At 42.7% G+C, this 13,619-nt stretch overlaps 1 protein-coding gene across 2 annotated transcripts in view; it reads left to right on the top strand.

The window, feature by feature from the left end:
* The first annotated feature begins 854 nt into the window (after positions 1–854).
* Positions 855–13,619, top strand: part of LOC119337424 (1,4-alpha-glucan-branching enzyme 3, chloroplastic/amyloplastic-like) — a 33,649-nt gene continuing 20,884 nt past the window's right edge. The window contains exons 1-14 of one of the 2 annotated variants that reach the window (XM_037609552.1): positions 855–1,280; positions 1,521–1,592; positions 1,684–1,748; positions 2,850–3,527; positions 4,236–4,408; positions 4,868–4,957; positions 5,743–5,818; positions 6,534–6,641; positions 6,859–6,949; positions 7,038–7,139; positions 8,396–8,498; positions 9,199–9,336; positions 9,441–9,503; positions 12,478–12,585. In XM_037609552.1, the coding sequence (XP_037465449.1) occupies positions 949–1,280; positions 1,521–1,592; positions 1,684–1,748; positions 2,850–3,527; positions 4,236–4,408; positions 4,868–4,957; positions 5,743–5,818; positions 6,534–6,641; positions 6,859–6,949; positions 7,038–7,139; positions 8,396–8,498; positions 9,199–9,336; positions 9,441–9,503; positions 12,478–12,585 (2,199 nt within the window). In that variant the 5' untranslated portion in view covers positions 855–948. The remainder of the gene's footprint in view (positions 1,281–1,520; positions 1,593–1,683; positions 1,749–2,849; positions 3,528–4,235; positions 4,409–4,867; positions 4,958–5,742; positions 5,819–6,533; positions 6,642–6,858; positions 6,950–7,037; positions 7,140–8,395; positions 8,499–9,198; positions 9,337–9,440; positions 9,504–12,477; positions 12,586–13,619) is intronic. The other variant, XM_037609553.1, reaches the window with a different exon arrangement.

Below are 13,619 nucleotides of genomic sequence, written 5' to 3' on the forward strand. Positions count from 1 at the left end.
GAGAAGAGACGAAACGACTAAATGTTGCACAAAGAAAATATAGTCATAGCATGGATTTGTCTGAAGCACGTCTGTGGGCTGTGACCTGTGAGGCTACGCCTCCGCCCTTAGCCTGTGAGGCCTACTCACATATCGTGACCAGATCGCAAACAAAAGATATTGTAAAAGTTTTATTAAATGAATGATTAAACTGTCTTATAAACTTGTCGACCACGAGGAAATCAAGAGTACAAGATGAAACTATGGCTATGGTGGAGATGATGGTTGCGGGCGATACGATGAATAGGTGAATTTGACAAAGAGTGAAAATATGTCAAAGTGAGCCCTGGCTTAGAGTCATCCTTCTTTATATAGTTGCAGCCTTGGACTAGGGTCTCGAAGGCGCAATATTTCAAAATGGATCAGGGGCCCTTCACGAATATGGACCATTTTGATACCCTGAGCCTGTTGTCGCTTGTATGAGGGGCGATACAAACGGCCACACTCATACCGGTGTTCGGCTATCCTGAGCTGAAGCTGCCATCAAGTTTCTTTAATGGCAGCAATCCTCTCGATTTGTAGATCTTGTACCTTATGCCCTAATTTCATTGCTTTTAGGCCCATTTCTACAATAACTTAACAAAACAAGGAGATTTATGCAAATTTACAATTACAATTATTAGTGATTATTTGACAAGTTATAAGTAATAGTCAAAGAGAATATATAAGAATATCAAGTGAAAAGATGGATGCAAAATGAGAAAGAAAGAAACAAGACCTTTTTAAAACAAGAAAAAAAGAATTTTTTTTGAGAAGCTTCCCGAAGTGCCGAGCTTATCCCTCTCCAAAACCCCCCATTCCGCCTCGCTTCCTCCCCCCGCTCCACCGGCCGGCGCGGCTCCCCCCTGTTCACCGTCGCCGGCGCACCATACCATACCACACACCTACACCAGCACCAAGCCCACCGGAATGGCGTCTTGCCCTCTGTTCCTCCTAGCCCCACAACCTCCTCCTCCGCTCGTCGCCGCCCGCCACTGCCGCTCGCCTCTCGCTGGCAGCGCACACCCCCTAACCAGCTGCCGTGCCCCCCGCCTCCGCCGCCGGCAGAGCTGCCGCTGCTCCTCCTCCCCCTCTTCCTCGTCTTCATCCTCCTCCGGGCCTCGCGAGCGCTCGCCGAGGCCTCGGCAGCGGAAGCAACGAACGGAGCAGCGGCCCGGCAGCGGCAGCGCCGTGGACCCCGTGGGCTTCCTCGTCAAGACTGGCGTCTCCGACCGCGCATTCGCCCAGTTCCTTCGCGACCGGTACGTTCGCCCACCGTCTGGTACTCTGGTATGGTAGGGGGAATGGGCACCCGAATCGTCTTCCTGCAAACCCCGGCTCAGCCTCGTTATCGAACTTTGTTCACTCATTGCGGGACACCAGAGGCAGGAATTGATTGAGGTTTTTGATGGATATGATACGCAAATAGTATGGTTTTGGCTTAGCGTTCACTAGTAGGTAGGGAGCAATCGCTTGTTTGCTTATTGCATTGTTGTTGTCAGGCACAAGGCTTTGAAGGACCGCAGATGGGAGCTGTACTCTCGGTTTATTGATCTAAAAGAGGGGTCCTCTGGGTAAGTTTGCCACCATCTTCTCGATTTAGTGTTTTTGATTCTGCTCGGGATCTTTGGGGGTGATGCTGGTCTGTTTGTGTTTTCCTGGCAGGTATGAGTTATTGGGAATGCACCGCCATCGGCAGCATCGTGTGGATTTCATGGACTGGGCACCAGGTATTGTTCATTTTTGGGTGTGACTAAGATTGAATTAGTAGGTTCTGATATGTGGTCAATTAGGTCAAATATGATAATTTAAAATAGAATATAGATTCATAGTTTCAGGAGATGTTAAGGATAAACGGTACGCATAGCAAAGTTTGCCGCCCTTATGTTTCCAGCAGTTAGACTTAGACCTGCTCGATTAGCTTCAACACTCAAGGGCCCTCATTTATCCCATAGTATTTCGGTAATGTTACCCAGCGAACGTCAGCTGGGAGGGGGGTGGCAAGCGAACGCCATTTGATGGCAGTTTTAGTTGTCAGGCGAGATCAAACGACGGCAGTTTTTAAATGAAAATTGCCTTCTCGGGAAGAAACTGCCATGTCGCCTAAAGAAAATGCCACCCCTCACCGCTTCCTCGCAACTAAAACTGCCACGAAATCGTTCGCATGTGCCACCCTCCCCGGCGAACGTTCGCCAGTTAACGCGGTCCTATTATTTTGATTTTCTACAATTCTGCAAGAATACACATCCACCATTAAATCAATGGAATAACATTTTTTCTTGTTAATGAGCAGCTGGAAATATCCTTAAAATGCCACCTTTCTGGTTTTTATATTCTTATAGACAGCTTGAAGTGCTCATTAAAGTAATAATTTATATAGTTTGTAATTATAGTTCTTGGCTGTTGTAACCCTGCTGTTTCAATAAGTCAGTTTTCTTTTGGTCCCTACATTTTTCTCTATGTACCTTATTTCATTTTCAGCTGAACATGTTATGTCAGCCACTTTGAACTTGTCATTTTAATTGATTATTGAGATGCTACTTTGTGATTTCTGACTACTATATACTCCCTCCGTTCCTAAATATTTGTCTTTTTAGAGATTTTAAATGGACTACCACATACGGATGTATATAGACATATTTTAAAGTGTAGATTCACTCATTTTGCTCCGTATGTAGTCACTTGTTGAAATCTCTAGAATGACAAATATTTAGGAATGGAGGGAGTATTTGGGTATTATTACTACAGCCTCTTTGGTATAAGTTTCTGTGCTTAAGCATTAGATTGATCATTTGTTACATTCAATTATTGAAAGGAGGATTGTCATGTAGGTGCTCGGTATTGTTCTCTGATTGGTGATTTTAATCAGTGGTCGGCAACTGAAAACTGTGCACGAGAAGGCCATTTGGGACATGATGATTTCGGGTATTGGTTTGTGATACTTGAAGATAAGCTCAGAGAAGGGCAAGAACCAGATGAATACTTTTTTCAGGAGTACAATTATGTGGATGATTATGATAAAGGCGACAATGGTGTTGATGCTAAAGATTTAATCCGTAGAATGAATGAAGAGTATTGGGAACCTGGAGAAGTTACGTCACGCAAGTCTCGGTGGGAGACAGTTGCTAAGCTATACGAGCAGATGTTTGGCCCAAATGGTCCGCAGACAGAAGAAGAGCTAGGTGAAATACCTGATGCTGAAACCAGATATAAAAACTGGAAAGCCACACAAAAGGATGAGTCATCCAGTTCATCGCCTTCCTACGATATCATTGATACTGGGCAAGAGTTTGACATTTTCAATGTTGTAACTGATCGAGCATCGTTTGAAAAGTTTCAAGCAAAGGCAACTCCTCTTGCTTACTGGGTTGAAATGAGGAAAGGAAGAAAAGCCTGGATAGAGAAATATGTTCCAGCGATTTCTCATAAAGACAAGTACAGGATTTATTTTAATACTTCTGATGGTGCTTTAGAACGCGTGCCTGCTTGGGCAACTTATGTTCTTCCAGGTTCATTCCTACTTATCTCTGTGATGATGATGCCTCCATTGTCACTGCTTCTCATCATATTGGAACTTATTAATCTATTGCAAAATTATTTACAGTAACAGTGCACATCAAGCTAGGTTCTGGATTGGTTGCTAGGCCATAACCTTTTGCTTCATGGTTGGTCCTGAGAGGAAAAAAAACCCGATGCAGTACAAGGGTGCTAGCCAGAAAGAAATAGTCTGTTTTAGTATCTTGGAGAGTGAATCTAGGTTATTATGATTTAAGGTTCTATTTTCTCTCCTTCTGTTTTCTTCTTCCCTTTCGCACTGGTGTTGGAGGAGGTGGGATAGGAGTTCAGTAAAAACTTGGACATCTGTCCAAGGACTGGTAGCGGTTGAGAGGCGGTTGAGAGTCCTAGCGAACATAGAACATTAAGCTCATTATTGCTTATTTTCATGGGACTCCCAGGGATAATTATGACACACTGACATTATAATGGAGCCGACATCTTCCCTATCTCTTTGCATAGGTTTCTGTTTGAGTTGTAATGTTCATGAATTCACTTCAAATAGCTGTTGTACTTTGTGTGTGCATTACTGCTATTTCGCAATGACAATTTTGGATTATCTTGTTAACATGGTCTTACTTATCTAACATGCTGCTTTGCTTCTTTTATGCATAACTTATTGATGCTGATTAAATCTCTTCATTTTTTTTTCTTTTTTGTTGACGCAGAGGGGATGCAATCCTATGCAGTACATTGGGAGCCTCCTCCAGAAGAAATTTACAAATGGAGATTTGGACGACCGAAAGTCAAAGGTTCACTTAGGATATATGAATGTCATGTTGGAATAAGTGGATCTGAGCAAAAGATATCATCGTTTCAAGAGTTCACATCCAACGTATTTCCCACTCCTTGTTTTGTCTGTTTTAGTGGTAACTTCACTCGGAAATCCGTTGGTGCTCCTGGGAGCGCGCGCTCCTGCATGCGAGAAAAATATGAAAAAAATTCCAAACAAAAATTTGACGCATACATCTTGACATTATATGTGTGCACGTCAAGTTTCGAAGGAAACCAACATTTTTTGTGGCTTGTGTAAAATAGACAAAAGGATATCTTGTGAAAAGCATTTTTTAATACCGGATTTTGTCTTTTTCACACGTGACACATAAGTTGTCGGATTTTCGTGAAACAACTTTGTGAGCATGTACAATATCGAGATGTACGCGCCAAATTTTTGTTTGGAATTTTTTGACATTTCAAAATATGTTTAAAATGCATTTTAGAAACTAGGAGCGAACGCTCCCATGTGCCAAAACGCCACTCTCTAATTTTGCTACTCTAACTTCATCTCCATTAGGTACTACCTCACATAAAAAATGCTGGATATAATGCTGTTCAAATAATTGGAGTCCTGGAGCACAAGGATTACTCCTCCGTTGGCTATAAGGTGACACTATGATGATATAATTAGTATCGATCAATAAGAATTTTGTTTTTTTGAGTTAAACTGCTCATTATTAATGTTAGATTGCCATGCAGAATAAAAATGACAGTGATTTGTAGTTTTAACATTTGAAGCCTTTCTGATTCATCCAGAATTGACCATGATAGTGTCGTTTTAGAATTGTGAAGAAGTACTTGACGAACCTCCAATTTTGAACTTACAATATGTTTAGACAGCCCATTGTCAACTACCATGAATCTCAGTATTGGTTGATCATCGTCGAAACTCACAACCTCCAAAGTGAACCTTTTCTCCTTGCTTGCTTAATCTTTATGGCTGCATGCATCTATGATGCAGAGGCCGGGGGTAATAAAAGCTTCCATTTCTAAGAAAAAACTTATATTGTCCCACATTGTTTCAAGTCACAAGTGTGCACATATGGAATGTTTTATATTAGACTTAAGCTGAGATACCAGATGGTTTCATTGTAATTTTTAGCAGTTTAAAGAAGCTACTATAAAAACTAGAAGATTGCCTAATGTTCAAGTATGCAGCTAGCTTTCCTTTGAGTTTGAGGATATATGAAGTAATGAATATTTTGTTGATGCTGGAGTAATTGATATTGTTAAACTAATTGCAAATGGCATTATTTTCTTCATTTGTAGAGTTATTACCAGATGTTTTAATTTTAATGATTGCTCCATTTGTTATAGATGATAGCAGTGGTCACTTCATTGTGTTAATTTTCTCTCTCTGTCTGTGTGTGATCAAGTGCATTGTAACTGCAGGTCACAAATTATTTTGCAGTCAGTAGCAGATTTGGCACCCCAGATGACTTCAAGAAACTAGTAGACGAGGCACACGGTCTGCTTCTCAAGATCATTATTATTCTAATCGCACATGTGAAATACACAGACACATAAGAAGCCAAGTTTAATATACCTAGACATTTATAGTGTTCATTTGTTCAATTATGAGGTATAAAATGATAAAATAGGTAGGTGCATGTTGATCACATAATTATAGAGGAGGCCAAAAAGTGAAAACACAATGTGCACATTAGCTCAACTTGCAGTACCACTTGTGTTATTTGTGACAGGCACACTTTTTTCCTATAAAACATGGCAGCATTTATTCTGACAACAACACTAAGCATAGGAGAGGAGTATACACAGAACAGAATACTCCTCTTATAACACATTCTCTTTTCTTTTTATTTGTCTCTGTAGATCATATTCTGGCCCAGATGGCGAATATGGGATACATTTAAGTCGAAGTCCTGTAATATTGCCTCTTAGTAGAACGTTTTTGTTGTCCATTTGCCATTCTCCATTTTCCTTGCTTTTATAAGATGTCATTTACGCGTGGTAGTTGAGAAGTGTTTTTACAATAGAAGTTTTTTTTATACTGCTGGCCGGCCATCTTCCTAGTGTTTTTCCTCCATCATGTTTCCTTGTGCATGTAAATTTGGAACTTAAGTGACATCTCTAGCAAGTTTTGAGATTGCATACATTGTTTTACCATTCAATGTTAAGAATGAGTGAAACACCGATTAACATATCATCTTTTCTTTGCTCAGGTCTTGGTTTACTGGTTCTTATTGATATTGTCCACTCGTATGCATCAGCGGACGAAATGGTTGGCTTATCCCTTTTTGATGGCTCTAACGATTGTTACTTCCACAGCGGTAATACAACTTTTTTTTACTTCTTAAAGTTTTGTTGGTGTTCACGTGGAATCATGCTAATAATAGATTTGGAAGACTTTAATAACAACATCTTTTTTTTTCAGTTGTGCACTTTGAATATTTTACATACTCTATTTCATTTCTTTGTCCGAGGTACTTGTGTGCTTCTTTGGCTCTTTGCTACTTCAACATGTTTGTTGTAATGTATCCTTGTCAGGGAAAAGAGGGCATCACAAATACTGGGGCACTAGAATGTTCAAATATGATGATGTTGATGTTCTGCACTTCCTGTTGTCTAATTTAAGTTGGTAAAATAGTGAAAGCTCTGTTCATACTCTATTCTTTGTTCTTCGGTTTCCTATCTACCCAGGCACTTATGGATCTCTTACTTGTTAGGTGGGTCACTGAATACAAGATCGATGGATTCCAGTTTCACTCACTCTCTTCTATGTTATATACTCACAATGGTTTTTCTACATTTACTGGTGCCATAGAAGAGTAAGCGTTAACTACTGTTTACAGTCAACATTATTTGGCCGTCTTGTATTATATTTTACTGAATTGTTCTCAATTGGACGGAAATGGGACACACTCATTTATCCATCAAATATAGATCTGGCACTGGGAGGATCTACACTCCGTACTAGCATGTTTTGGGGACAGTTCAACTGCCAACTAATATTGCATTTTCTGTTCTCACTCTGCTACTATTTCTCTATTCTACTCGTTTGCTTGTATCAACATCTGTAATTGTATTTGTGTGGTAAGACAATGTTGTGAGAACATTGTTCTCTGGCCTACAATGACATGTGGTCGTTCTGACCCTGGTCGTATATAGCATCAAAGTTAAGCAGAACACTATAAAACAAGGTTCTAGATATTTAATTTATTCTGAGTCATGGATATCTATGAGGATCTAGCTATATTCTCTTCAAAGAAGAAGAATGGGGCTGTAATTCGAGGATCCAAACCTCACGATAAGGGGTGTACAGTCACACCTCCCACCAACGCTCAATTCCTCAGAACCGAGATTATGGTGATCTTAGCATTAATCCTATGATCTTGATCCTGTCAACATGAGGACAACCTTGTCAAGCCGTGGATCCTGATGCTGACAAGTGACAACTATTGGATAACATATAACTGTATCCAGAATTATGCCTAGGTTAAATATAATCTGATTTAGGTTAACTCTCAGCATGTCAAACCTGTAAAACTGAATTGGAGAACATTGATGATACCTTCTTTTGGTGTGGTTCCCCTGTTCCCATCTATATTTCCTACTTCGCTGGAGTTATCTGCTTGCTTGAAACCAATTATAGCCACATAGCAAGATCACAAAACAGGAAAGTGCCCCGTTGTGTGTGGGAGAAGCTGGAGCATATTTATAGGCAGTTACTGTTTGCTAAGGATCAGCTGCATCCATTTTTCATTGACAAATCCCCATCCAGGAGCTGCTGGTACTACGGCTAAACATTCTAAACAAATCAAGCCACATATCAATGTTCTACTGACTTACAACATAGATGGAAGTCAAAGGGAAGGCCTTCTATTGGTCCTTGAATGCATATCCTTGTGATCAATTTGGTGTCATCCTGTGTGCAGTGAGGAACTGCCAGTGCTATTCAATGTTCCAATTTTCATGCTCTTTTGAACGTCTCCTCCATGTCTTCATTCAGTACTCATTGCTGTTTATGTAATATACTTGTCACCTTTCCCCAGTCTCTTTATGCTCATTCCAATGTTGATTATAGGTATTGCAATCAATACGTTGACAAGGATGCGTTGATATACCTAATTCTAGCAAATGAGATGTTACATGAACTCCATCCAGATATTATAACAATAGCAGAGGATGTAAGTTGCTGCTGTACTAGCTGTCCCTTTCATGTAATTTTTTGTTCATGTGAAATAGTTAGTGGCTTTAGGCATGCAATTTGGTATGGACATATACCACATCCGTTGCAAAATGTAAGGTCTCACACATCCCATGAATTAAGTTTGATCAACAATCTGACTTATAAAGTGTGAGCTATGTGATACAAAAATGAAAAATCACATGATTGGGCTGGTATTAAAAAGCATTTTCTAATGATATGTCACTTTTGTGTCACATGACCCACATTTTAAATCTTGAAATGCATGGCCCCCTTATATTTTGCAATGCAGGGAGTAGTTTACCCATGTTGAACGTGGTGCTAACCTGTTAGATAGTAACTACTAAGTAGTAAGTGATTCTCATATCGAGTCTTGTCTAACAGAGCTAAACAGAATACAAGGCATATATAGGCTCTGTTCGGCAACCCGCCGGCTCCTAAAAATACGAGGAGCTGCGGAGTCGAGGGACTACAGCTCCATCCCTTTTAACTACAGCTCCGCCAGCTCCCGGAGCGGAGCGGCGGAGTGGAGGGGCTCCGAACGGGGCGATAGTTTTGTTCAGTGTCTAGGGATAACTGTTCTCACCAACTATTCAGTGGATGATATTTGCAAATTCTAGCAACTGATATACGTTGAGACAACCAGCGGTTCTGTTTCATTTCTTAATTTTATTTTATAGGCAACATATTATCCTGGGTTGTGTGAACCAACCACCCAAGGCGGATTAGGATTTGACTACTGGGCCAATCTTTCTATTCCAGAAATGTGGTTGTGGCATCTTGAAAATGTTCCAGAGAGAGAGTGGAGCATGAACAAGGTTTGCATGCTATCTAGCCCTTCGCATGGCATCATCTTATTGGCACCATGTAGACTAGAAGTATCATATTTCATGTCTAATAACTATCTTGGATCATTTTGCAGATTATGAAAGTATTGATAAGCAGCAACCATCATATGCTATCTTACGTTGAAAATCACAACCAGGTTTGCGTATATCTTTTTCTGGGCGCCAATTGTATCATCATGCTTAGAAAGAAAAGAGCATATTATATTTCATACAGACCAAATCTTGTTTTTAAGATCGAGTCACTTCCTCAGACACTTAGCCCATAAACAACTTCTAGTTTCTTTTGTTCTTTATATTGTGTTTCACCCTATTTCTGTCTCAGACTTGCTCAAATGCTCTCTTGTGCATCTTCACCAGAACCTATCATACATGATATCTGTAGGTGTTATGGCTTAGGATTTAGGCCTTAGACCTTGATTTGCACAGCTGCATACCACGTGCTTAGGAGGCCTGCAATCCTGGGGAAAGAGAGACTATATTATAATCCTGGCTTGCTTTTTATTGATAATTTGATCCTCTTCAATCAAACTTTGGCTATATGCGTCTATGATGAGGCTAATAAAATTTTCCATTATCTGAAAAAAATAGCCCAGTAACTCAGTCTACTCTTTCCTAACTTGCCTTGAACATTTAAATTCCTAACTTTATAGACAAATAATATGAATTTCTAATCCTGAGCAACTGGCTATGGATGATAGCCTATTGATCCTGTGGCCATGTGGAAGGTCTTCCAAGACATTTCTCCCTCCTTCAAAAGCGGCTCATCTCGAGCTGGAACAAGGGATAATGATGCTTGAGCTCCGCAACATCCTCCCAAGTAGCTATGAGATCAGCCTGGTGAACGAGCACCTACCATACATCTTCAGCGTGACTGCCACAAAACATGCCCAAGGGAGTTGGTGAATCAAGCTGTTATGTGGCTACTAGAAGGAGGGTGCGAGAGGGCCGGGGAAGAGGGAAGGGATTTCCTTCTTAATTCTTGCTTGATTAGATTGATACATCTCCTCCCCTTATATAGAGAGGTTTACTTGACTCCCCAGCAAGGCTTTCTTGACCCCTAAGCAAGGGATCCTTATCCCTAATTAACCCTAAGACTAACGGGCTATACCGCCAGCCCAGGCCCATTAGGCCCATTACGTACTCTAACACTACACCCCACCTGGACATGCAGCTTGTCCTCGAGCTGCAACCTAACCAACTTATAACCATGACTCGACGCAACACAAACCTAACACCTAAAAACAAGCCTTTTACATCTCGGCTTGTTTTATTACTCTCAACCTGAAATGGACTGGGACGCTTTATTTTAGACCCCTAAACATAAAGTGGACACCATCCGCACGTCGACGTGCACGAGTACAACCACCTGGATCCCATGGACACCATCTGGACAAAAGGAGTGCATGTGTATGGCCACCTGGAAGTGGTCGCAAGAGCGACCAGCAGAGGCGCCCTCGCGGCGGTTGGCGGCGGAATGCAGCAGTGGTGCTACATGGTGCGCTCCTGTCGGTGACACCATGCCTTCTCCCCGCCGGACGACTGTTGGTCTGCACCGCACAAAGAAGAGTGGAGGGTTTGCGATGGAGAATGGCGAGGAGGGGTGCGCCCCCCAACCGCCGATGTCGCAGACTTTGAGGTTGCCGTCCGTGGGGAAAACAGCATGCCCGCCGCCCGTGGGGAAAACCGCATGCCCAAGATCCCCGACGCAGCGGACGAGATCGAGGTCCTTTGCGCAGCGAAGCGCAATTGGGAGGAGCGGCAGCTGCAGACCATGCATCTCCCGCATACGCCGACGCGCTAGGAAGCTGCGCGCAGTAGCCTGCAGCCTCACCGCCGCCGACACGTGGCGGGTAGCGATCCAAGCCGGAAGCGGTGACGGCGGGAATTTGATCTGTTGGATGAGGACGCCCTGGGATGGCGGCGGTGCTGATGGGAACGAGGTCGTCGCAGTCCCGTCGTAGGGCATCCCATACTGGTACGAGATGACCGGCGCCGTGGTCGCGTCCGAGGGCGGCGGCGGCAGGGGTAGCTGCTGTTGGTGTGGGGGCGGAGGAGGTGGCTGCTGGGGATGCGGCTGGGGCGCATAGGGCCCGACGAGGAAGGCCCTGATGCCCGCCACAGCCTGCCGTAATTCCAGGATTGCGGCTGTCATCTGCTCCAGGGTGAGGACGAGGGCGGACGGCGCTGGGGCAGAGGGTGCAATCGCCCCTGAGGACGACAGCACGCCCAATGCCGGCGCGCCTGCTGTGTGGGGCAGCACCGCCGATGAAGACGCTGGTGGCGGCGGGTAGGTGTGCGGTGGCGGCGGGTGGGAAGAACTCGGTGGAGGGCTGGACATGATCGAATCTGGGAAAGCTGATACTAGATGTTATGTGGCTACTAGAAGGAGGGCGCAAGAGGGCCGGCCGGGGGCCTTTTTGCCCACGGCCGGGCAAGAGGGAAGGGATTTCCTTCTTAATTCTTGCTTGATTAGATTGATACATCTCCTCTCCTTATATAGAGAGGTTTACTTGACTCCCCAGCAAGGCTTTCTTGACCCCTAATCAAGCGACCCTTATCTCTAATTAACCCTAAGACTAACGGGCTATACCGCCAGCCCAGGCCCATTAGGCCCATTACGTACTCTAACACAAGCCCATGGTGCATCAACAGAAGTGTTGATGTTGCATCTAGAAGCATCGTGTTGAACTAACGATGGCTGGCTGAGACTTGCAGCTTGTATGCCACCTCACCCAAACGAGTTAGCATTTTTGGAAGGGCGGTAAAAGCGTGGCGTCTACTTGTTTTGGTGGAGCTTATCAAAATGATAGCTACATCAAGAAGTATTTGGGACATGTTGGAGTTGTAGCTGTTTTTCTACCTTACCTGTACAACGAAAGGTAGCCTTGACAATGCATGGCCCAATAGGCCCTGATGTACCAACTGGTCTTTCCTGTTGGGAGTTGATGCCATTTAATGGAAATAAATTAACGTGGGGTTTTGGAAATGATATGTAGTATTGTGAAACGCAAGCTGCAGTGTGTAGTTTCCTTTTTATAAAAAATAAAATTATAATTTTTATTCTTCTTGATTGACTTTGTGATAGAATTGTTACATCTGATATTTTGACAGTCAATATCAGGGCGGAAGTCTTTTGCCGAGATAATTCTTAATACAGGAATGTGCTCTAGTGGGTCAGTGGATGATGATTTGATTTTCAAGGCTTCCTCATTGTTCAAGGTATGAGTTTGTTCCTAGCTTGTGACTGTATATCCATTTACCCATCCATGATTGCATCACCCCTTTAATTAGACTTATTAGCTACCGATACAGTGAATTTCCATGGATCATGCTTGTCATTTCCTTCAATTTATTTGTTTTCAACAATGCTTACATTCATAAATTAGGGTAACCAGTGACAGATGATGAAAAATTAGGAAATGGGCCTACCTTGCTAGTATTCTTTAGTAGATCATACTACTGTGGGTCTGCACAGACAGCGCAAAACTTGTAGTTTGGATCGTGCACTACTTTCAACATTTATCAGGCGAATCTGCCTGGTCTTAATGTCACTGCTGTCCGAGATAGCTGATTGTCTTACACTCAAATTTATACATTTAGGATTTAACTATGACATTAACATTGATGTGATCTCTAAACCCATCCAGAATGCCGTCAATGAGTGCAATTTTTTTGTGATATATATGATGAATCAGTGTGAATCAGATGATAGAAAACATATACTGGCTCAGGAGAACAGGAACAACCAGGACCCTGTAGAGTGTGGATATAACCATTGTTGAGAATAGCAACTTGTATTATTTAGGAGGCCAAAGCCAACATATATACACATACATGAGGATGCCAAAAGGCTACAGGAGAATGCCAAGAGACTGAATGCAAAAGGTCAAAAGACATCACTAACACCCCCCCTCAAACTCATGGTGGATCCACAACACTGAGTTTGGAAAGGTGAAATCCATGTTGCACTCTAGTCTGGGCCTTCGTGAAGAAGTCTGCTAGCTGTAACTCAGAAGGCACATACTGAAGAGCAACAACATGATCCTGCACAACAGCGCGCACATAAGAAGCATCAACGCCAATATGCTTGGTAAGCTCATGCTTTTCACGGGATCCCATGCAATATTGATAGCACCAGTACTATCTGACAAGATGGTGGTAGGTGTAGTAACAGAAACACCAAAATCCTCCAGTAACCATCTTAACCAAGTCACCTCTACCGTCAGAAGAGACATAGCTCGCAACTCAGCCTC

The sequence above is a fragment of the Triticum dicoccoides genome, chromosome 7B (assembly GCF_002162155.2).
Source record: "Triticum dicoccoides isolate Atlit2015 ecotype Zavitan chromosome 7B, WEW_v2.0, whole genome shotgun sequence".
Classification (NCBI taxonomy): domain Eukaryota; kingdom Viridiplantae; phylum Streptophyta; class Magnoliopsida; order Poales; family Poaceae; genus Triticum; species Triticum dicoccoides.